The 27085-nt window shown below is 34.8% G+C and overlaps 1 protein-coding gene across 1 annotated transcript in view; it reads right to left on the bottom strand.

Annotated features, from left to right (window-relative positions):
- LOC145681782 (glycine receptor subunit alpha-2-like) overlaps window positions 1-26882 on the bottom strand; it is a 60907-nt gene extending 34025 nt beyond the window's left edge. The window contains exon 1 of the mRNA XM_081753391.1: window positions 26820-26882. Within this exon, the coding sequence (XP_081609517.1) occupies window positions 26820-26882 (63 nt within the window). The remainder of the gene's footprint in view (window positions 1-26819) is intronic.
- Window positions 26883-27085: the final 203 nt, after the last annotated feature.

The raw sequence follows: 27085 nt of genomic DNA, 5'->3' as shown, positions 1-27085 counted from the left end.
AAAAAGTACGGAAATAAAACATATTTTGCAGTAATTTAGTCGTACAAGTTCAATCGAACGTGAATACTACTACTACTACTACTAAAATAATAATAATTATAATAATTAATGTTCACATTCACAGTACAGCAGTATATTATTATTAGTAGTACTAGTAGTAGGAGGATTAGGAGGAGGAGGAGTATTAACATCAATTACCAGCTATGTTCCGTTACACGGTCACTGTTTAGGATTACTAAAGCGCTCTTTGATATCGGCCATTTTCGATGTATTTTATATATCCCCTCCCCACCCTATGTTGTGGGGCACGGCACTTGTAGTGTCACAGCGAGCGGGAAAACTATAAATTCGACACTGATATTGGTTATTTCGATAATTTTTATATCTTCCCCAGCACCAAGTTGAGAAGCTGAATTTGGATTTAAACAGCATCAAATGTTCTTTACTTTACTTCTTGTCATTGCTCAACGTTGATTTGATTATTTGAAATGTCCGCACTTCTTCAGCCAAAGAGTGTAAACTTGTCATCATACGTCATCACCGGAGGGTCTCAGCCCGGAGGACATATACGCAACAGCAAATTGAAAAGGCGCAGTTGCTCGGCGTACAATCGGCGGAGGACTCGTCGACACTTACTCGCGCACGGCGCGCCTTCTCTTTTTTTTTCTAAGAGCAGCGCTTAAGCTGCCTAAAACTATAATATTACTAGATAGTTGTATACGTATAAGTGTTCTGTCGACGCGCTCAGTGTTAAGCCAGAATAAACGAAGTTTTCTGAATATGACAGTGACAGTTCGTATTTTCGTACAGTAATATTCACATGAGCGAAATTGTCCGATGCAATAGTTACATGAGTGAAATTGTCTGATATAATATTTACATGAGTGAAATTGTCTGATGGTCGATAAGAATCTTAGGGAACAGGACTCACAATCATCACATCTATTTGGAAATCTCATTGAGGAAGCAGCGGTCGAGAGTCAACCTTAGGACTTCAACTTCAAAAACTACGCACATATTCGAATATAGGACAGCGGAGGCGCAACATTGACAGGCTAGCCGAAGAAACACGTGAGTTTATTAACATTTTAAGCCACCACTTTATCCATTACTAAAGCCAAGCCACCATAGTGTCGTTAGTATTAAATTGTTAATGATGAATATATTGGAAATATAAAAGCATGTAATATTTGTGCTCTTATAGTAACATTATATTTCTTTTATCGAAAAGTGACTTTATCATTTGTTACATGTTTAATACTTAATTTTCTTTATATGTGTAGTTAAACAACAAACTTTACGTTGCTTACATTTTCATTTATCATACCCCAGTCATCGTAAATGGAACTGTAGGCATGGGCAGTGGTCGCTTACGTCATGGTGTAACTGGGAAACATAACTAAGAAAAGGGGGAATATATGAAAAATAAATGTTGCTCCGAACCACGACGTAAATAACAATTACATGCGTTTGGGAGATTTGTCCATTTGTGTGGGTGTTTTGACATTTCTTGAGTGTGGGGGTTTTGGCTGTGGGGGTTTTGACCTAGACCCCACAAACATCAGTTTTAATTTTATAATGTAGGTTATTGTTAACCTATATTTTCGAAACTCTAAAAAACCTAATTTAAGCTATATCTCATAAAACATTTAATTTTACCCTCTGTCAGTCCAATCGAAAAAGAAAACGAAAATTTAGTGAAATAGTTTGCAATAAGTATGTTTTCCTCCCTATTCTTTACACATTGAATAATGTGAAAAATGGAAACACTTAGCAAAAATAATGTTTCAGTTAAAAATTTAACAAAGCATCATGCAATATATTCATTTATAGCATCTGATAAGAAGCAAAGATATTGGTTTCGACTGTAATGGACTGTAATGGACTGTAATGGAAGTGAATTATATTTTTCATGCTTAATGATAATAGTAAGTAACAATAAAACGCACTAATGGAATACTTTTTTGTAGTTGGGTATATAATATTTGTTAAGAAAACAAAAATGGAAAAACATTTGCTTCTGCTTTCTACATAACCAGATTGTTTTCTCATCTTATCGTTTTTAATTGCAATCATATAAAGACTGTAAAGGCCCACACGTGAATATAGACGTTAATTGCTGAAATTTTCTGCTGTATTCATACATGCATTAACGACGGGCATAAGCATCCTTTATACCATTTTTATTTTAAATCATATTAGCTTTAGGACTAAACGAAGCTTCATGTAATATTTTCTTTCTCCTTCTTGTTTCGGCAATTTCATGATTACATTTTGGTGGCTGTTATTCGATATGGTTTGATTTTAGTTTAGCGTTCTTCTCACCAGCGAGTCTATTTCAGATTTGGATCTACAGCTTAACGTGAGGTGCAATACGCATTTGCTCCCATCGGGAATCGAACCCAGGTCTCCCACGCAAAAGGCGCGTACATTAATCAGGTTTTTTCAATTCTATCATGTTCTGAGTGAGCCTTCCATTTTTTTCTTGCTTTTCTTCCAGACGCTTGTATTATTTCATACACAATTTCAATCACAGCTTTCTTCTAAACGTGCTTTTTTTCTGCTATTCTATTCACAGCTAATAGACTGATTTTTCTATGTAGGATTTTTAAAAGCTTTTAATTTTGAAATTAGACTTTGTATAGTTTTGCATTTGTCCTACCATGTCCAACGGTATTTCATTTGATACTACAGTCACCTACCTAATTTTGAATATTTTTCTGTACCAAGGTATATCAAGAATCTTCATTTTACGTTTACCTTCTTCTCCTAGATTCCCTGCTTCACTTTAATACTATGTGACGCTCTATAAGTTTGTTTCCATCACCTTTTCTTTCGTTCCTATGTTGTTTTTAAGCAGAAGTTGCTATTTCATTTCTTTCATCTATTATCAATTTTACACTTTCACTGCATCTACATATTATCTCTTAAGTTTACCTGCTAAATAATGTAACTCCTGGATTCCTCCTATCATCAATCTCCAATTTTGAATGTTACTATCTCTGTAGCTTCTCTTCTTGCGCATCTCGTACCCTTCTCTTTCCACTTGTTGAATGCCATATTCAAATTGCTGGCAAGCACTCTTGATATTCCATTTAGACAGAGAGGTAGCCAAGGGGGCAGACAGGTGGACACACTCCTTCGTGAACATTTGATCAGGGACAAAATTGGAAAGGAGTTAAAGGAAAAACTGAGGGAAAAGAAAAGAAAGGTGATAGAATACAAAATAATAATCCTAATTGAATCTATTCTCAGGTTTAGTATTACTATGGTAGAGTGGGATATAATATCCATATTACGAGTTTGATCCAAACTACATTAAGCTGTTACTCTGGGATAAGTAGTTACTTAGTTAAGAGTAGGAAAGAGTTGTGCTTCTTGGTACGATTACTCAAAGTAAATCGACTTCAAATAGCGTTTACTCCGCCAACTAAGGGCGAGGAAATTCAAATATTCGCGAGTTAAATGTGAATTCCTGCAAAACAGGACAATGATGGTGAAATTGAGAAAGCAAGTGTTTATCTAAGTACCACTCATTTTAGCATTGGAACTTCTTGTATACAATAAAACACAAAATCTGACCAAAGAATATATTAAGCATAGAGAATGTGTTTGATGATGACAAAGATAATTTGATGAAACTGTAATGCTATTTATTACTTAATATGTTTTCGTCAGAGTTCGTCTTTTATTGTATATAAGTGTTTATTAATGATTCGGGACAAGATTGCGATTATAACGGAATTCGCCAAACTATACCAGTAACAGAAAAAGAAATTTGTTTCAAGATTACGATGGTGCTGAATTTCTAATGTTTTTGGTTGAATAAAGATAATAACGTTTGCCTACTGAACATCATTGAGCATAAGTTTGAATTTTCTTCTGACATGTAACATATTTCTCGTTGTCTTTGGAGCAATTTTGGTATAATAATATAATAATATTATTCGGTATAATATTAAGTATAATAATACTTATGCAGAAGAACTGCCTAGAAAAGTCTTTCACTCTAAGAACACAGTTATACTCAGTTTTTAAAAGACGTACCAGAAGAGATTGTCCTTAAGGTTGGATACCTTGAACGATAAGTACATGCGTGTATATTTGAGTTTTAACAGCTGGGTATAATGACGATCTCAATGTGAGATGCTTTCCTAAACAATTCCCTTCATTCCCAGCTGTTACTCAAAGTTGAGGAGGTTATTGATGTTATGGCCGCTAATGGACAAAAATGTTTTTGTAAATCGACAGATAATCTATTTTTATTGTGTTTTGTAGTAAGTATACATCTGTTTCTCTATATTTTAAAGCGAAATGAGAGTTTTAGTTTTTAACAATAGGTAATTAATAAAGTAAAATTAGGTTTTGTGTTTTTCCCAATCGAGGTGTGCAGACTATAGAGCACAAAGGACGTTCTTGAAGCAGAAATCTGAAAGATTTTCATATCCTACATCTTCCCTAAAAAGAAAGGCTCGCTAAGTGGCTGCATCTCAATTCTTTACTGTGTAAGCGGCATGATATTATAAACAATCCTAAAGCGTGTGCGATCAGGAGCGTATCTAGAGTGTGGCTGGACTGGCAAGTGGCCAGTGCACTACAATATAAAGTGGACAACTCGTTATTAAATACATTTTTTTTATTTTTTAAGGAAAGCATCCTTAATACTAAAAAGATTAAACACACAGAATTTAAGTCTAATTATACCAACACAGATCATTCGTAAATCTTATTACCAAAACAAACTAGTGTAAGATTTTCGTGAGAAATTTTAAGTATTCAGTCGGCAATAAATTATCTTATAAATTATTAATAATATAAACTATCTCTATTATCCGAACTGAAGAATTCTGAAAAATGGCCGACCTCAGTGTGCTGAAGGAAGCCAGCCATTCGAAAATAGAAAGAATACTGCAAACGTTGTCACAACTTAATTCCTGATTGTTGACTGTCTTATCAGCTCGTCACACTAGAATAGCCAAGTTGCGGTATTTTTTACTCCTTTCTATTCCTTTAGAATGCCCTCTTCAATTGAAGTGTTTCATTCCGAAATTTGTTTCAGACGGTTCAGACACTTTCCTATCCTGTCCTGTCCTGTTCCTAAAATCTTAAATTGAGCCAGGTACTAACTATTGTAAGTTACGAAACCCATAGGTCAAACTATTCAACCGTTTATCCTGGATGGTGTCACAAGCAAGCAAACGTAACGTCACTTTCAATGTAAACAAAACTAGAAATTGTCCCGTTTGAAGCGTCAATTTTCAAAAAAGCTGGCACTTGCCAGTTTATTATTAAAGAAGAATTGTATATCCTGAGTTTCATCTTCCGAATTTGATGGGCTCTTCAGATACTCAATATTTTGCATAAGTTACTATCCCCACTCCCCATCATACAATATGCATTTTAAACCATGTGATATAATAAAATCCCAGTTCCAAATAGGTAAAAGGTACATACAAAAATTCATCTCAAGTAGCTTTCCCGTGATCCTATTCCTCACAAGATCACTTTCATTTAGATATTTCCATTACCTTTATCTAGAATGTGGCGTATATCCCTCTACCCGCTCCATACTTAAAAAATACCTTTGGTTTTGCCTCATATTGTATACTGTAAATGTATTCAAAGCTTGGGATACCATTTAATACTATTCAAATGAGCTATTTCTTTTCATTGGTTGATTTGGTTCGATATCAAATCATTTTAGGTGTTTAGACTCAAAAACCTAGGAAATGGAACAGTAAAATGTATCCTAGTACCGGTTTTCCGCACGGGGTGGATAAAGTTTAAGCAATGTATCATACCTGAAGATAACGAAATCATTAAAATATATAAATTAGTATGGTAGAGCGACGCCTTTGGCGTTACCCCTGTGTATACGTATAAGTGAAACATCGAAGAGCACCCTCTTCGTCGTTGACCTTTAAAGTTCCAGGACTGGCTGCAACGTCCCTTCTTGCCTAAAGATGGGCTCAAATATCATGGAGTTTGTCACAATCACCTTCGCAATCTCAGAAACTATGTATTCGACAGTAATATCACTAATTTTGAACATATTATTATTCTTGTCTCTAAACCCTATGACGATGCAGGATAGAACTGGAGTTGAACGGCGTCGAGAATCTATCTCAGTGACCACGATAGCTACAAAGCTAATATTTATCATTATACACACGTTATTATTCACGCTCAACAATTCTTCATAACGATAGAAGTTAAAGCTATATTAAGCTATGTCCCTAACACGACTATTCATCTCAGTGAGCCCAAAAACTATGAATTTGTCATTAATATAGTCATTTTGGTTACGTTCATGAAACCACTCAAATCTCCCGTGATGTTGAAAAATAAAGTTGGATTTGAATGGTGTTGCGAATGTTGCTATTCATCTCATCAGCTCCGAAAACTATGAATTTGAAATTAATATAAGTAATTTTGGACATGTTATTTTTCATGATCCCTAACCTTCCACTATATTAAGGGATAAAATTGAACTTGAGCGGCTTCAGAAGTAATATTAGTCACTCAACATCCCCTAAAACTTTGAATTTGAAACTAATTTCTCGTGTTCTTAGTATGTATCTCCCTTTATGCATTTATAATTTCCAAATTCGAAAAGAACGTGGAGCGCACACGAACCTTTGGCGTGAAAGACCCGGGTTCGATCTCCGGCGGGAGCTCATGTATTTCGGATTCCGCGTTAATCAGTAGATCAGTAGTCTCATATAGCCTCGCTGCTGAAAGGAGTGTTAAAATCAAGTAAACTTAACTCGAAAAGAAGGGCTTCATACTGTCTTAAAGCTGGTGAAGATGTACCCGTGCAAGTAATCAGTTGCTGTAGGTTACTTCTTTCTATCCGAGAAAGTAACGACAGACGGATACACACACACAAACACATAGTACAATAGTATAGTACATTAGTAAGATAGGCAAAAATGTAAGACTCTATACTATAATAAATGAAAAACAATTAAATACTTCGAAACTTGTTATTTAAGCTAATTGTAGAAATACTATTATATGAACAGATGCTGAATGTTAAATTAATCTAAATTTTGTAATTGACTATCTCAGCATAATACAACTTCTTGTTTACACAAGTAAATGGATTTTGCAAAATTACATGAGTTTGCAGAATTATATAATATGGTGATTTTTCGTGTGTAAGTATGGACTCCTTCTACTTGCCAAACAAGCATTAAATATTACATTCACCTTAAGTATAATTTGATAAAGAAATATATAGATGTTTGAAAATTCATATTAAGAAGTTAATACGACTTCAATCTGTACATTTTTTCATTGATTTGACTTTGAAAAAGCGGTATTTGGGATAAGTAAATAAATGTTTTGTATCTTGTCGTGTACACGCTAACAACTATGATAAAGCACTTTAACATTCAAGAGTACCTCGGATAAAACTGTTCCCTCGTTCTAAGTAACGTCCATGTAATGTGATGTTCGGTCTATTAACTGTAAATTTTAATTAAATTTATTTTTCACTTAAAATGGTGATAAACACATTTGAAAATGAAACAATAATTTTAGGAAAGAAAAAAATGGATCAAAAGTTTGCGATCTTGGCCAAGAACTTTAAGAATGGTCAGAAAAATGCATCAAAATATTGCGATCTTGGCCAATATATATAGTTTTTGGATCAGGGGCCACAATATTTTTGAACGGCTCCTAAATCGAGTTTACGTATTTTCTACGGAATAATCACTCATACTGAGTTAAGTGATAGTTTGGGTTTGGCTACACTATATGTAGTTCTCTCGATATAAGGCTTACAAGAAAATTGTTGATTACAATATATATTGGATCTTTTGATCCAAAAAAGGAAGGTTTTAAAAACGAAACAACGCAGAAAATATTTCAAACATACTCAAAGTATAAAACGGGAAAAAAAGAACGTGAAATGAAAAATAAGAAATGAAATCGCTTAATTTTCTTGTATTAAATTTAGTCTGATGTTATCACGAATAATAGTAATTCTTCGATTTATATACTAACTGGATTGATATTATAGGAAAATATTATTTTTTGCTTCTTATGATCACGCTAGTGGCCCCCATAAGACTGCAATATTAATGCCTACGTGTGTGAGTTCATTAATCCACATAAAACTTGTACAGCAGCGATATTTTAAAGTTTACCTTTTGTGGGTAAACAGTTAGAGCGATTATCCAAGTACGTGAATCGAGCCAATCCGTTTACATCTTAAACCGGTAACGATGACTTGAACGGTGGCTATTCATATATCATTATTTCATACTTCACATGTCCTTAGGAGTAATAGAGGGTCCTACCCTCACTGGGGCTGAATTTCGGCTCATACCTCAACGGAACTGTAACCAATCAACTTATGAAGCCCATTTGGGTTTGAGCAAAATATCGATTATTTTCGATTATTTTTACTTGCAACTCTTTGCAAACATGAGTGCTAATGGACACTGAAGTTGAACTTAAACAGTATCGGAAGCGTCACTATTCTTCTAAGCAACGACAACTATGGGTTCGCCTGGAATACCAACTATTTTTTATTATTTTATACCTCATCCCGCCCACTAGTGCTGTACTGTGGTATGAGGTCTTACTTCCAAAGAGTTCTTTTCCATATTGTAAGTAATATTGTACAAAGTTTGGTTAAAATTGTTCCCGATATACTATAGTTAAGCTGGAACATGAACCAAGCAGGAAGTGTTAGAATAGGAGAGACAATCTTAAAGGAGAAGGCAAATGGAAGTCGAGATTGACAGGTATGCCTACATTATCTAATATCTATATAAAAGAAATAGTGAAAAAGTATCCTAGATAATAAACACTACATTTTGGTAAGAGGTAGAATGATCAGGTGTATACGGTTTGCAGATGATTTAGTGCTTATGTAGGAAACTGAAAAAAAACATCAATAAGATATTAGGAAACTTTAGGAAGGATTATGGAGAATATGTTATTGAAATAAATGTTAGAAAAACAATAGTTATGGTGATTTAAATGAAATAGTGGACGTCAAAAATAGAAGTAAGAAGGGAGAAAAAACAGGTCACTAGTTTTCGATACCTGGGTAGTATTATTGGTGATGATGTGAACTCTAAATGTGAAATAAAAGCTAGGACACTAATAAGAAAGAAGACTTTTAGAGAATGAAACAAAGTCTCTTTTGTGGGTTCTTGAATAAAAAGTTGCGAAAAGGAATGAAAAAATTCATCCTATGGAGTATTGTATTGTATGCACCAGCAACATGGACATTATCCAAAAGTGATGGAAAACGACTGGAAAGCCTTCAAAATTTGAATCTGGAGAATAATACAAAGAATTAGTTGGATCGTTCGGGAAACAATAAGAGGATATTAGAAATGGTGGGGGAGAAAAGAGGAATTTTCAATATCATTAAGAAGAGGAAAAGAAACTGTTAGGATATTGGCTGATAACGAAATACTATATCATGAGGGACGTGTTAGAGGGTATGGTTACAGGAAAGAGCAGGAGAGGACAGAAGAAGCTGGAGTTGATGGACGGTATCAAATTAGAAAAAATCATACGTGAAGACAAAAGGGTTAGCGGAAGACTGTGGAGTATAGAAGGTTCTCAATTGTAGCAAGTGACCTCCCTGTAATGGCAGAGTACGTATGATGATAACGATGTTACATGTGAGCTAACAATATTGTTTTGTGTATTGTTGTTATTGGACAGTTGTCAAACATGGCATTAGTTTAAGAACTTCATTGGCCCAAGCGTATGTCTTTGTGCAAGCGCCTCCCACAAAGTTTTGGTAATTATGTGATTTGATATTCTTTTAAATTATAAGCATATGATAGAGTTTTGAAATAAGTGTCTTTAAGTATTGATAAATTATATTATAAAAAAAGAAGTGTGGCTATTTAGATATTGCGGAATGTAATTTTACGGTAGGTGTACATAGAAACCCATTCCATAACCCACCATTAGTGTTTAATATTAATCTTCGTAATTCTCCTTCGGTTACATTCTAGTTTAAATAAACTATGCATATGCAAGTGGGAACAGGGAATAGGCCCAACACAGAGGACTTACTGGTATTGAGGGCCGTACGTATTCAGTGGAGAAACTCGCTCATGGTATAATTATACACTAATATCAGAGGAACACAATAACTGTTATAACTGTAACCAACGTATTTGCTTACTAAAGAAAAGCAGAAAAATATTTATTTATTATTTTAATGCGAAACTTGATCATTTATGTTCTGGACTAGGTTCTCAGTCTTTGGTGATATACTCGATGTTAACACAAGGATAATATTTTCAAAGTGGACATAAGTTATGAATAAAAAAAGTTTCAGTTCAGTTTAAGGGATTTGTTAACAAATACATTTTCATTCACGATCAAGCAGGCCGGAACTGGCCCAGGGGCCGCGCTTGCACATGGCTCAAATAAAAGAATAAGTATACTGAAATATAATTTTTATATCTGGCTAAAACCTTTCAGTCTATAAGTGTAGATACAGATATAGGTTACATGTTTTGGTTCCCTCGAACCATGAAGGTCCTAATCAAGGGTACAACTCCCAATTTTACATTTATTTTTGTGTTTTTTTTATTTTAAATTATATCTCTCTAACTTTGGAATAAAGTTCAATGTCAGCTTGAAAACTGACATTCTCTTAAAAGTTATTGGATCGTACCCAAGCTACAGTTATATGCGTATACGCTATTTTAACATTCACTCGTAGGGTTAAACTTTCTATTCCACTAATCATGAGAAGGAAAAATGCAAATTATACGCAATCTTTCCCGGAGTATCTGCAAATTGCTCCTAATATCTATCGGCTAATTCTGTTTCAGCATTCTTCATTGGTCATTTCATTCTCGATTTAAGAATAAATTGCCATTATTCCTATAAATTCCGTGTTCTGATCGATAGTTATTCTACATCTCGCGAGTACTTAATGAACTAAGTTGACCTCACCTATTTGCAGACATAAATGGCATTGCCATCTGTGAAGAGAATTATCAACTACTACATCATTTCGCTTCATAACACTTACAGGGAATACAATAAATTATCACACATTAATATAATACTTCTCGTTCTTCAATATTTCGAAATATTCTTTTACTAATATTTCTCCTCTAACCAATGTTTTCCCTTAATTGGCATCCCGTTAATTTTCTTTATTCCTCTGTACTTTTACATTGTTATGACTTCCTGTCGATCGTCGACGCTGCCTTCTTCTTCTTCTTCTTCTTCTTCTTATTATTATTATTATTATTATTATTATTATTATTATTATTATTATTATTATTATTATTATTATTATTATTATTATTATTACAATACAATACGCTACAATAAGGTAGGCTATACATACACCCTATAAGGCGGAAAGGGAAAAACAATCTTAAATTTTTTACCCATAAAAGGTAACCAAATCAACCCCTTCGGTGGGACCACCCCTTAAAGGTGGAGTGTAAAACCATGTAAGCCAAAGGAGACAGAGTGCAAAATTTCAGCGGGCATCACACTCCAGGGGACGCAAATGTTAAAATCGGATACCGCAAGGTGGGCTATACTTACACCTATATTCTATCAAAATGTAATCATCTCATAAATTTTATGCCATAAAAGGAAACAAAATCAGCGCCCTAGGTGAAATTACCCGATAAAGATAGAGCGTAAAACCATGTAAGCCAGAGGGGACAGGCTGCAGAATTTCAGCGGACTTCAAACTCCACAGGGCGAAAAGTTGAAATCAGATACCGCAAAGTGGGCTATACATACACTTATATTACATCAAAAGGTAATCATCTCCAAAATTTTATGCAGTAAAAAGGAACAAAATCAACCTCGTCGGTAGAACTACCCCATAATGGCGGAGCATAAAACCATGTGATCCCTAAAGGGCGCGGCCTAACACTACGTGACCCAAAGAGGCATGGCCTGACACCACGTAACCCAAAAGTCGTCGTTGCCTAATATCACGTGACCCAATGAGGCGTGGCCTAACATGACGTGAGCCTATGACGTCATATGACGTGATCCCAGGTTGATGCCGGGGGCTCGAGGTACACACTTTGGCGGGCGGCGGGCGCCACGCTCCAAAGGAGTCAAAAACGCGACCAGGTCAGGTCCTTACTAGTATAAGAATGTGGGAGAATGGTAGTACCTTGAGAAAATCCACGAATACGATGTTCATCACAAACTTACTTAGCCTGGGATTGAATCAAGGACCACACGCACCAGAGACTGGAACTCTACTACTGAGTTACCATGACCCACTATTTTCCGACTGTAATGCACTCCTTCCACAGTACTCTACAGTGTTGTTGACATTTAAATGAAGTTACTGTATGAATCTTTTAAGAAAAGATAATGTTTGCTATGATCTTTATACGTCGACATAATCCATTTTTCTCTGGCAGTACAACAAGTCGTTACAGTTCTTAGCTAAAGTTATTTCAATTGTGGGCTCGGTTTCTGCAACAGGACATTTCATAACAGGAACTGAGCCAAAGTTTGGCCCGGCGTCAACGGAGTCGCCGCCCTCACACATATTGGTTCGAGAAATCAATCAGAAGAAAACAGACTCTAGTCGATATGTGGAGTAACATACTGGTAACTTATTCGAAACGCAAATAATATGAAAACAGAATATAAATTTGATGTACATATTATATCTAAAATTAGTAACTACGATCAACTGAAATTCTCATTAGCACTCTGAATTCAACATTTTAATACATACAGTATAGAATATCACAACAGGTAAGTGATTTGTTTCATTACATTGAATCATTTGATAATACTTCCATCCTCATTTACAATCATTGTTTCATTTTCGATTCGTTCAACAGTTAAAATATTTGTTTTTCACTGTCTTCATTGTCTATAAACTTATCTTGGTATTTCTTTTTTTATCTATTTTTCCGATATTCACTTCACTATTCTTCGAGTCTTTCAATTTGTCCATCTTGTTATGATAGTAGGATGACAATTGAGACAAACTAAGATTCGTATCCTTTTCAGTTCTTTCAGAAACTGCATATTCTGTTTGAACATAAACCGCGAAATCTCATACACAGTCATCTCATTAAAATCAATCTCGTCAATACCTTTCTCTATCGTCTCATATTCTTGAGTTGTTGCTTCCCGAAAAAACAACAAACAGAATTTCTTCATCATGTGTCCTAATGTGAACTTTCATTAGTTTTTCTTTTGTAAACTTCCTATTCATTTATTTTAAGCTTTTATTCCAACTGATCATCACTCTCTTTATTAATCTCTAAACGTTTCTTCTCTCTTCTTTTATGTTTGTCTTCACAATTTCTCCCTTTTAATTTTTTCATATCTTCTTGCTTTTTCCCATCTTCTGGTTCACATCTCTCCTCTTTTCTTCCACCTTTTCCACCAGTGCCTTCTTCCTTTTATCTCTTCTTGCTTTTCTCATTTTCAATATCAGAATTTGTTTTCTTCTTTTTAGCTTCTATTTTACTACATTCTTGCCTCTCACTCTTCTTCTTTTTACTCTCAATATAGCTTTTCGACTTCCTTTTTTCTTCTTTCTTTTCCTCAATTCTACTTTGCAGATCGTGTTTTGTTTTCCCACTATTAGTTTCTATATTGTTACATCCTTTTTTATCTCTATTTTTCTTCTTTTCATCTTCAATATCACGTTTCGACTTCTTTCTTTCTTTTTCTCTTCTTTAATTTTGTCTTCCAGAACGGGTTTTGTTTTCATACTATTAGTTTCTATATTCCTAGTTTCTTTCATCTTTGTCCTATGTTTCTTTTCGTCATCACTATCACGTTTCGACTTCTTTATTTCTTTCTTCTGATTTTAATTATAGCTTATCGTTTTCTTCCTTTCCTTTTTAGCCTTTACATCTGTATGACTTCTAGTTTTCTTTCTTTCTTTTCTCGAATTATCTCTTTCAGTATCGCCTATTGTTTTCTTTCTTTCCTTTTTAGCCTTTACATCTTCTGTATCGCTTCTAGTTTTTTTTTTCTTTCTTTTCCCGAATTATCGTTTTGAGTATCGATTCTTGTTTTCTTTCTTTCCTTTTTGTCTTTCACTTCTTCATTATCGCTTCTAATTTTCTTTCTTACTTTATTTGCGTTCTCTTCATTTTTCCTCGAGTCTTTCTTACATTTTACGGAATCATTTCTGATAATTGTCGTCTCTTTCTTTTCTTCTTTGTGTCTATCCCTTGTCTTTTCTTTCTCCTTCGCTTCACTCTTAAAATTATCTTTATGTTTTCTTTTATCCCTTTTTATTATTCTTCTTTGTTGTAACTTTTGTGTTTTTTCTTCTTCTCATCTTTTATATCGCTTGGACATTTCTTTACTTCTTTCTTTTCCTGTACATCTTCTGTTTTTTATTTTATTATTTTCTCTTTTTCATCCATCTTCTTTATTCTTTTTCTCTCCTTTTCCTTCTCTTCAACATCTTTTAATTTGATTCTTTCTTTTTCTTCTTGGTGTTTGCGTTTTCTTTCTTCTTTATCTTCTTTATCATCATCTTTAGAATTCTTATATTTACTAATATTACGAACAATTGCCATTATATTCTTCTAATTATAGCTCGGAAGATCTTTATATTCTTCCCCTTTTCATATCTCTCATTTATTTTCTTTTTTAAAAAATATTCAAATTTATTTTCACAGCTTACTGCCACATTGTTCCTGTTTTCCACAACGTTGTTGTCACAATCCAATCCTGATGACTGGGATCGCCATCTTACTGCAATACACTCCTTCCACAGTACTATACAGTGTTGTTGACATTTAAATGAAGTTACTGTATGAACCTTTTAAGTACTGATAATGTTGCTGTCACCTTTATAGGTCGACATAATAAGATGGTACATGGGATCTACTTTTCTCTGGCGGTACAACAAGTCGTTACAGTTCTTAGGTTAAGTTATTTCAATTGTGGGCTCGGTTTCTGCAACAGGACATTTCATAACAGGAACTGAGCCAAAGTTTGACCCGGCGTCAACGAAGTCGCCACCATCACACATAACGGTTCGAGAAATCAATCAGAAGAAATCAGATTCTAGTCGATATGTGGAGTAACATACTGAGAACTTACTCGGAACGCAAATAATATGAAAACAGAATATACATTTCATGTACATATTATATATAAAATTTAATAACTACGATCAACTGAAATTCTCAGTAGCATTCTAAATTCAACATTTTAATATATACAGCATAGAATATTACAACAGGTAAGTGATTTGTCTAATTACATTGAATCTCTTTATAATAGGTTGTTACTAATATATATATATATATATATATATATATATATATATATATATATATATATATTTCTTTGTTTAATTTTGTTAGATTAGGTTATTAGATTAACTTCTTAGTAGATTAATTAGTTTAGATTTCATATAAAATATTTATATGTAGATGTTCCTGTATATATATATATATATATATATATATATATATATTCAATGCTCTTTTTTCTCATTTCAGCTTTGTCGTAAGTATATTTATATAATTTGTTCAGGAAACAATATTAAACAGCGGAAACAACATCAAACACGAGGTAAGTATTCAACCTTTAACTTTCCTTTTCATAATTAAAATACGTCGTAAACATATGCATATAATATTTGCAATATTTTATTAATCTCTCTTCTTCTCATATAAAATTACTTTCTTCTTGTGTATCTTTTCTTCTTATTATATTAAAATACATTATTCTTTATTTATTTATTTATTTATTATATTTTTACAGGTACGCTGATTCTGCGCTGCAACCACTACTGTTAGTTCCCAAATCATCACAAACGTCAAGTTACTGTTTGCATTGTCTCAAAAGAACCATTCGTCTGCTATTTAAAATATTAAATAAATTGGTGCGCCAAAATTCCACATTTCTAGAAAACATCTACAACTGTATTACTAAATTCAAATTCCAACTATTCATCTACCATGTGATTAAGTTTCATAACATATAATAAATTTATTGCACAAGTTTGATTAGTCAAAATAATGGACAAGTAGTAAATACTGAAGAGTTTAATGTAAAGCTTAAGATTTTGACTATTTTAATCATATTTTACTTTAAATCATGTCATCCTAAAATAATAGCAGATTATAATGATAAGGGGAGAGAGAAGAGAAATATCTCCCGAACAAACGCACAACTAGCTATTCATAATTCTTTTCTCACCTGTAGTAATTTCCGACATCTTTTATCTATATATTTTATATCTAATTTATATTTTTCGTTTCGAAAAAATCATTTACTTTTTCTAAATTTATATCATATAGTGCGGAGTTGAATCCTTATCACCAATTTATATTCTGTTTTCATATTATTTGCGTTTCGAATAAGTTCCCAATATCTTACTCCACATATGTAATGCGCTGTAGTGTAGATTCGGAATAGCGGCGCGTTTACACGATATACACGTAAGTCTGTAGTGTGTTATGGTAGTGAAAGCGTAGTTGTTTGTTTAATTTTATAAGGAAGTAATATTCTACGTAGATGATATTAGAAAGATATTACCATTGAATGAAAAACTGTATTGTCCTTTTTACAATAACGGAATAATACTAGTTCTGATGAAAACAATTTCTGCTAACTTGTATTCTTAATGGCGTTTTTGTGTCACGACAATAATGAAAAAAGCATTTGCTAGTCCATATAATACTATTCTTTGTAACTCTTAATGCATCCATTAAAGGGTTTCTGCTTTTCGTGGTAAATATATCCAAATAGCTTACTTCCCACACAACTACTTCATACAGTAGATGCCAGGCATATCACCAGAAGACTGACTGACATACGATGGAAAAGCAAATTATCTCTTTGATTTGTTGTTAAATTTTGCCAATATAAAACTAATTTGGTGAGAGTTCTTCATTATTGAGTCATTACATACAAATGTGTTTTCATATGTATTATTTTATGTAATTGAATCATATTTATAGATTTTGCTTTCTGTTCGGATACAGATGAATACCGGTATACAAGTAATTTATCTATGATCTACCGGAAAGATCTAAGCACAACGAGTAGGTTTCATAATTCTAGAGATGCTCCACTTTAGAAACAAATTGTTATGTTTGTTTAATTTGTGGTGTTACTAAATATTTCCCAGGCCATATTTGCATAATTTGAGGTCAAAATCGTTTTAATTATAGAGGAAGTTAACTCACCTCCTAATGATTAACTGCTTTCAACTGCAAGCAGAATGATACTACGGTAAATTCTCATAGAATATGTTCACTGTAACTTATTTGTAAACCAAGAATGGCTGCTAACTCCATTCGTTAATCTTCACTTATTTTGCCTCCATGTTCGGGGATCATTTGCGAAGTTTCAAACAAACTATGCGGCATAAAGTTTCTTAATCAGATATTTTATGTGATATTACAACCTTTTTAAGAAATGCAAAGGAAAGGAATAAGTTCACCCTTCCATCTCTGAAAGATTTTAGTACAAAACGTTGAGGCAATTGGGAAATCTGAAAGGAAAGAAAAATGCGTACACCAATTACATCAAAGCCGGAAAATTTTGTCGGCGGAAATTATCGACAAAAATAACAGTAGCAATAGAAACCAGTAGGTCTTGGGATCACGAAGGATCTAATTTCAATAATGAAGTTGGTCATCGAATAGCAATCAAAAATGGTGATCCCCGAGCTACTGCATTCCTTCTTCAACGTATCAGCATCGCCATCCAGCGCGGGAATGTGTCATCGATCTTAGGCACATTACCTCCTGGTAAAGAAGTGGACGAGATTTTTCACGAACACACAATAAGACGGAAGTAGAGAAATCCTAGAGGCTGACAACCACTTTCACTATGTTCATTAAGAATGTTTTGAATCCAGTTTGGATAAATATAAATTCTTGAAAGTCATGGCTAATACCGGTAACTATGGGAGTGGCAGTAACATTATCTACAGATTTTATTTTGTTGCTCAAAATCGTTAAAGACTCGAAAGATATTGTTGTCAAGCTGTCCGATGTTCATTTAGGAAGAAATATGATGGCTACAGATTATCTACGTATGTATTCTTAGATGTGCTTATGAGGAAGAAATAATGTCCGTATTCTTAAACCTAATATATTTCTAAGATCAAAGAGGTATGCACATAGAACGGAGTTGCCTATAACTCATAGAACTTTCAAATTAATGTTATATTTGTTTTGTGTTTCTTTTTTTAAAGTAGATTTATCAGTGTATTTCAGCATATTTACAAGTTTCTTTTTGATCAAAGTAGTTCAATATTATTTCGTATTTATTTTCGATTCAACAAGCTGACTTTCCTTATCTATTATTTAAATCATGAAACTTCTAAGCTTAGGAGAACTTAACCAATTATATCGCTTTGTCCTTGACTGATTCCAACCACAAGCAAAGAAGTTGATCGGAATAAACTGCAGGAAATATACACTTACTTTTATCTAAATATTACTCCCTTATTTACAATTTATCTTCTTACGGCAATTCTTGGATACTTTCTTTTACAATCATGGAACTCCCTTCTCCCCTCACGTACTCCTTTTACTTAAACAGTTAAAGAGGGGAGGTTTCCAACGAAACCTCAACCCTTTTCTGAATGTCTGAATTCAGATGTCGAGATCTGAAATCATTAATAAAAGGGACATGAAGATTATAGTAACCTATAAATTATTTGGTCTACATAATTAACGGGGGGAAAGCCTAATGTAAGTGTAAGAAGGTAGTCCTTTTATAACTGTTAAAAAAGAATTAGACAAAACTTCGTGATGTTTATATCGCCCAGTAAGCGTTTGCTATACGCCCAATACGACTTTCAACATTCAAAGGAATACGTAGATACTTACAGTGAAGTGAAGAGTTTAACATTAAGGTGCTTATGAGAATAATTATATAGTTCAATAAACATAATATGTGCTGGAAATTTCTTAAAATTGGAAGACGTACTGTGTATGTGAGTAGTGTTTCACTCCTTTAACTCCAATCGCTCTTGTTGGCTGGTGGAAATCACGTAACCCAGGCGTCATCGATTAGACGTCCCAAGAGCTCATTTTACCCATATCCTTTATTCTCTACTTAAATTAGAACCTGTATAAATAAATATCAATTTTCGATTTGAGTGTTTGTAGTGCTTTCATGATACTTTTTAATACTTTTATTGATATCTGATGTACCTACGTCATTGAATTCATGAGTGTGCTTTTGTCACTGTTCTATTGGTAGCAATGTTAGCATTTTACTATAAGAAAATAAACTTACATATTTTTGTTTGTGATTTTAGACTATTTCTCCTTCCTTTACAGCTCAGTGTAATGAGTACAAACGCGGATTCCTGGGAATATGCGGTCCATTTTCTTTCCACTGATGTATTCCTACTAATTTATCGAGGAAACAGAGATGACGAAAATTTGACTTTGTCATATTCGTCAATTTCCCGCCTAGCATCAGAGAGTAATGATTGTAGATCTCTTACCATGCATTTCCTCATATATGGTCATATTATATGAAATAATTTACATATCCCCTCTCCCATACGGAATCCAGTCATGGAGTTTAACCGTGCATATTAGTTGCACCCTGTAAATCGAAAAATTTCTATTGCTATCGATGTAGCCTACCAAGAATTTGTATTATCATCAAAATTAACACTCTACTGAAGCCAAATTAGTAGAAACCGGATTTCGGTTTCAACCGGTTTCAAATTTTCGGTTTCAACCACGATCGCCAAGGTAAATTATAACAAGATATTTTTCATGCGTTTATTTATTTTTGAATACTTTTATCGTCTCAAGTGAATATACCTCTACTAAAATTGAAATAGAAAAAAAATACGTTTTTAGATCTGTTTCAATATTGAATTGGCATAGTTTGAAGTCTATCATAGTTTTTCAGCTGTGGAACGAATCTCACATGTTCTAATTTTTATATTTATTTGTTATCCTAGCGTTTCTGAAATGAACAAATTTAATTTAAACCTATTGTAAATGAGCATCAAATAACATGGTCGCTGTCAGTTCTTGAAAGTAGTTAAGCGCATTATACAATGCATTTTTGTACTTGAGTATAAAAAAATAGTTAAGTCTTCTTGTGAATACACGACTTACACGAAACACCAACTTAGTGATCCACGCTGATTACGATCAAATTTGGGAGGTAGATACTACGTGTAAAATAAAGCAATACAAGTGTTTTCTTATTTTTCTGCAGAAAAACTGTTCTTGGGGCCAAATCGAAAACCGAAAAATGTATGACTCGATACCAATAGCGAAGGAAAGGTAGACCGAAGTGAATGAAGTTGGGTACAGATATACTAGACGTAAAATAAAAGAATATGCCGTACATGTATTTCTTCAAAAACACTTTAATTGGAGTAGAAGCTCCTTCATACTTGTTACCACGAAATTTCAAAATTAATCATGAAGGTAATTCAGAAGTACCTGAGTACATGTATGATTTTAATGAAACTGCGTTGAGAGACAATATATATAAAACAAGAAAAGCATTTTGAGTATACAGCGGAAAACGGTTATTGATAGCGAAAGCCCAGTGATAAATTGTGGCAACTGACATCTCATCAACGTATGAAGAGGACGGAAAATAGTCAGACAAGGATTCATAATACTTAAAAGGAAGGAGTAATTAAAAGACAGGAAAGTTGCCGGGGCATCTCGAAACATCAAACCATGTGAAAAGCAGGAAATGTGTGATACCAAAACAGAAAACTTGCATGATGTAAAAGAAATTTAAAACACAAATAACGCACACAAATTGCGTGAATACGTTTCTTGTCTACGATAAAGCTGTTTCGGAAGCCACGAGCCCTCAATAAAGTATGGCAACGCCAAAAGTCAGAGTCCATGATAGAGATAGGTAATGTACCTAATCGAAACTAACTTGTCATTTGATTGTATTACCTTTGAAAGAAGAATGTACAAGCACGGCAATAACGTCACTAATGCAAACATTTAATGTCATTTTCCTCCTCTTTATATGATCTGAAGTACTTTTACGTAATGTATGCCTTGTAGTGTTGAAATATCATGAGTTGCACTTGCCATGCTGATAACTGAATATGACGCAAGTTGTGATACGGAATATCGGTATGTGGGTATGTCCAAACAGCATGTGAAAGAGAAAGATTAAGAGACTGTACAAATTTACTCAACATTTCATTGACTATTTGAGATGTATCGAAGTGTTGTTGCTTGCAGGTATGCATACCATCAGTGGCAGTGGAGAGATAATGAGCATGATAAGTATGCGGAAATGCGTTTGTTCACTCACTGCGTGAAAAACATAAGAGTAATATATCACGAGTATACTGATTACATAGAACTCTTAACATGTATACACAATGATGTACCGGGAATATTTATATGGCTCGGAAGCAATACAGTAATCACAGAAAGGAGCTGCAGAAACGTGAAGATGGTTTCAATTAATCCTTTATATGTTATTATGTTACTGCATCTAGCATTTAACGTAATACATCTGTCGGATACGTCACTTACACTACATAAAAGATACGTAGATAGTTCCCTAAAGTGTTGGACGACTGAATGGAAGAAAGAGATGCGTTTCAGACTGAACAAGTTACAACCCTTGCTGACGATAAAAGAAGAGAAGCGGGCGACGTACACTATTTACCTGAGGACGACTCCGAAAGAGTGTACTGGCCTTGGCACTGCATCTAGTTCTAATATCATCCTATGCTATCATGTATTAGATATGGGAGAAGAAGAAACCTCTCTCTGTGGGAGCAATCCAACCTATAAAGGTAACCAAGAAAGTTCTATCGCTTTTTCAGCCACCACCTTTGAACATCGATAAGTTGCTTAAGACCTAGCTGAAAGATCAAAATGTCCCCATCTGCATTGACGACCTCCTGCCAACGTTCTGAAAAAAAAACATGGGTACCATCGTGGTAAAACTTGGTGAGCCGTGAAGCGAAGAAGATATTACGTGCATTTTGGACTTCTACTATGGATTTCAACTGGTGTAGTCTAAAGTTATTGTCCAAGAAATATAACAAGTGATAATCGGACGGTGCAATGTCCGGGGAGTATGTCGGATGCAATAGCGTTTCTTATCCAAGGCGTAGAATGGTGTTCCGGGTCATCCTAGCCACGTGGGGCTTAGCGTTCTCCTTTAACAGGAGGACCCCTTTGCGATTTAGAAGTGCTGGCTCCAAAGTTTAGAGCTTTTCTTGGACATAGTACAACTGCTGACAGTTCATAGTTGCACTGATGCTCTTACCAGTTGGTAGGAGTTCCCAATGCCCGACGCAGCGAGTAATTCACCAAACACACAGGAGAACTTTCTTGTGGTGCAGTGCTTGTTTCGACGGTTTTGGAACCGATTCATGGGATGCTAACCAATGATGATGGCGTCGTGGAGCTTTCTATAGGACCCACTTCTCATCACATGTCAACACTTTGTCCAGAACTGGCTCCTTACTCACAGAAGACAACAAAGAAACACAGGTGTCTGCTCGTTTTGCCTTCTCGGCCGGAGTCAAATCATCGACCCAATTTTTAGTGTTTCCAAGTTGATGGAGGTGCTGCCGAATGGTTTCTCCACTCACACTGAATTGTAGTCCCAGTTCATCGCATGTTTGGCCACTGTTCGCCTCAATTACTGCCTGAAGATCTTTATTTTGTACATATGTTGGTCTCCCGGCACATGGTTCGTCTTCGAATTTTTGGTCACCGTCCTCACGCTTGTTAATCCTATCCTCCTCAACGTTGAAGCGGTGTTTGACTGCAGTTTGAACTCATACAGCATACCGTCCTTTTGACGCTCTGTGGAGGTTTCATGTTCACTCTGTCCTTACGCAAGTTCACGATGTAACGTGCCACAACCAGATAGTATGGTTGGATATACCCACACCAGCAACTGATCTTCGCCTTATCTCCATTCGCATTCAACTCACGGTGTGAGGGCCAAATGTACACAGATTTCCACAAAGACAGATCTTTTTTGGTTAGCTTTATAAATACAGCAAAGCCAGATCAAGATAACTGATAGTACGATGAGACAAACAGATCATTGCTGGTTGGGAACGAAAGGAAAAGTAACCAGAATTCTCATAGTTCGTTCTACGTGCATTTAAGAATGCACTGCATGCAAACGTTCCTTTACACGATAAGGAACTCCGGTGATGATTTACACAATCTAGGCTTACCATAATTTTTGGCATCACATACCTGAGTGTTGCACTTTAAAAGGAGACACGAAAATGTGTCACGTAAAGTGACAAAATGTATTTCTTCAGTAGATGCAGCAGAAGACCAAGACTCGTCGAGTACCATTAGTGATTTCATGAACATTACGATACAGCATTTAGTGCAATACGGTCGAAGTACGTGCATAATTCAGAACACTGCAAGTTTCAAACTCGAAATGCATGGTGGTCGTACCTTAGCAGTGCATGACATGAAAACAGTTGAAACAGTTATACAATTCGTGAGTGCTACAACACATAGTTATATCATCCAATTTATAATATCAGCTGTTAGGAGATTATTGTTGCCGTTCTTTGTTGTGTTGTAGGAACCAAGAAGTGAGTTCGGTTCAAGGTTACAGGGCACTGTGTTTCGCCCTCATAACATTTACCTAACTGCCTCGAAGTCCAATAAACTTACAAACGAACACGTTCGAACATGACTCGTTCAAGTGTATTTTACTACAACTTAATGGAACGCTGTCCTGCTGTTATATGCATGGAGTAGTAATTGTGAAAACCCATTACGCAAAGTTGAGTTGAACAAAATGGATTGAACGCTGCAGAAAATACCACAGGGACTAACTTGGAAACTACAGCCTTTGAATGTACATCTTTCTGACTTGTGAATGATCTTTGTGCGACATTTCTCTGATGTTGTGATCTTACAACGGTCGACATTAACTTGCATTTACGAGACAATATCATAAAACTAATCATTGGAGCATAATCAATTCTCATCTTCACGAAATTGAGATACCTCTAAATACGCTTAATATGACATTGATGACACATCAGACAGAGCAGAAAGATTCAGACGCCTGTGGAGTACTCTTTCAATAGGAATAATGTACCAACGTGGATATTTGTGGGCAGGTTTCTGTGATTCGTTGTGAGTGGTATACAGTATTTTGTAGATTATCATTAATATGAAACCTTTAATGCGAAAATGCATTTCTAATAAATATAACTCAATGTACATTGTTTCTATGCTTATGGTCAATGAGCAAGATGTTTGCAACAAGTTACTACGCATAGATTGAAGAAGACTTTAGGAATTGCTTTTCGGAATCCATAGAGATATTGCTTGATATCTAGACTTCAGTTCCATAATTTGTTAAATGAAATTACCTACTACATTTCTACCTTCTCTTAACTAAAGCGTTCACTTCATTCTCATCATCTGGTTCCTCCTAAATTACAGGCCAGAATCCATGCTTGAAGTACCACAGATCATACGTGACGGGCTGATGTGGGGTATTTTGATAGATAACTCCACACAGATGAATACAGAGATAGACAAATGGTCCTACTATGACGGTACACCAATCAAAACGGGAAGATTTAAAGGGGTTCTACATTACTAAAAAATAAATCGAGAACTTCAATGGATCGTTTGCATTCTTCACGGAAATAAACTACCGCTTCGTTTCTTATTAAGTAATAACTTTACTTACTAAGAGTTTTACTTAATAAGACATCTCGAGGAGGGAGCATCGGGTCCAAAACACTTTCGGGACCCATCCGAAAAAAGCTCGACAAATGCGAGGAAGCGCCTTTGGTAAAATACAACGCAATAAATATTGACTGGTTGGATGAATTCGCAAAAATTGAAGGCATCAGTGCGGACCAGTAATATTTACTAGCAATCTGCAGAGCAATTCACTCAGGATACTGTTCTTCAAACTTGGCGAACAAGAAACCCGGACCAGTGATCAAGTCAGTTTGGCTCAACAAGGTATGTCGAATTCTTCGTTTGTACATTAGCACAGCGAGACCTTGCGAGGCATTCATGTGTCTTAAACAATACATTGTCACGGTATATCCCCGAGTCTGGTTTGCTATCCAACAAAAGCCAGCATGCTGTGATGGACCACGGAATTTATGGAATTTGGGACAGCCAGCCCAATTTCTACCCACGGAAACAAAGCAGATAGTATTCTTTGTATTTTCCAATAATTCGCAGTTCTTAAAAATAAATTTTGGCGCGGACGATTACTACGACATGATGGAGTGGATGATCTTGCCCCCGCAGAACCTCCACTCTCCACGATGCTCTCGAACAACGTAATGTTAATGTTTCAACCTCCTGCTGAAGCTGCACCGTCAAGACTCAATAGATTAAAACCTTCCTAGATCCAAACATCATCAATGTTGAAAATTTGATCGAGAACGGTCAGTTTTTCAAGAGATTAAGAGTCACAAAAATAGTCACTTTCAATTTTATAATCTAGATTATTGTTAGCTTATATTTTCGAAGTTCTAAGAAACCAAAATTATACTTCATGAAACATTTTACCCTTTGCCAGTCCAATCGAAAATTAGTGAAATACTTAGCAATTTAAGTACGTTTTTCTCCCTATTCTTTATACAATGAATAATAGGCAAAATGGAAACTCTTAGCAAAAATAATGTTTCGGTTAAAAATTTAAAAAGCATCATGTAACATATTCATTTATAGCATCTGATAAAAAGCATAGATAGTGGTTTTGAAAATGAAGTCTAATGGAAGTGATCCATATTTTGCATGCTTAGTGATAATAGTAAGAAACAATAAAACACATTAATGGAATACTTTTTTGTAGTTAGGTATACATTATTTGTTAAAAAAAACAAAAATAAAAAAAAACATTTGTTTCTGCTTTCTACATCACCAGATTGTTTTCTGATCTTATCGTTTTTAATTGCAATCATATAGAGACTGTAAAAGCCCACACGTGGATATAAACGTTAATTGCTGAAATGCTCAGGTGTATCCATACACGCATTAACGCCTGGCATAAACTTCTTTTAGACCATTTTTATTTAAATCCGTATTGGCTTTAGGACTAAACGATGGTTCAGGTAATACCTTCTTCTATTCTTCTTGTTTCGTCAATTTCATGCTTACATTTAGGCGGCTGTCATTTGATTTCGTTTGATTTAAGTTTAGCGTACTTCTCAGCAGCGAGTCTATTTGAGATGTGCATCTATATTTTTGCATGAGTTCCAAACCGCATAAGCTCCCACCAGGAATCGAACACAGGTCACCCACGAAACAGGCGCGTATATTATTCTGTTTACTTTCTATTCTATCATATTCTGAGTGAGCCTGCCATTATCTTCTTGCTTTTCTTCCAGACGCTTGTATTATTCCATCCATAATTTCAATCTCAGCTTTCTTCTAAACGTGTGTCTTTCTGGTATTCTTTTCACAGCTAACAGAGTGATTTTTCTATATCGGATTATTCTAAGTTTTTCATTTCGAAATTAGACTTTGTATAGTTTTGCATTTGTCCTACCATGTCCAACGGTATTTCATTTGATACTACAGTCACCTACCTAATTTTGAATATTCTTCTGTAGCATGGTATATCAAGAATCTTCATTCTATGTTTTTTTCTTCTTCTAGATTCCATGCGTCACTTTAATACTACGTGACACTCTATAAGTTTGTTTCCATCACCCTCTCTTTCGTTCCTATGTTGTTTTAAGCAGTTTTCTTTCTTATGTCCTGTTCGGCTCATCTATTCTCAATTTTACACATTCACTGCATTTCTATAATATTTCTTAAGTTTACCTACTAAATAATGTAACTCCTCGATCCCTCCTACCATCGATCTCCAATCTTGAATCTTACTTTTTCTGTACTTTCTCTTCTTGCGAATCTCGTAGCCTTCTCTTTGCCCTTGTTGAATGTCATCTTGAAATTGGTGGCAAGCACTCTTGATATTCCATTTAGACAGAGACGTAGCCAAACGGACGGACAGGTGAACACGCCCCTTCGTAAACTTTTGATCAAGAACAAAAGTGGAAAGGGATTAAAAGAAAAACTGAGAAAAAAGAAAAGAAAGGAGATAGAACACAAAATAATAATCCTAATTAAATCTACTCTCAGATTTAGTA

The sequence above is a fragment of the Thermobia domestica genome, chromosome 3 (assembly GCF_964235325.1).
Source record: "Thermobia domestica chromosome 3, izTheDome1.hap1.1, whole genome shotgun sequence".
In the NCBI taxonomy this organism is placed as follows: Eukaryota; Metazoa; Arthropoda; class Insecta; order Zygentoma; family Lepismatidae; genus Thermobia; species Thermobia domestica.
The sequence above is the reverse complement of the archived record's forward strand: the minus strand, read 5'-3'. Positions and strand labels throughout refer to the sequence as shown.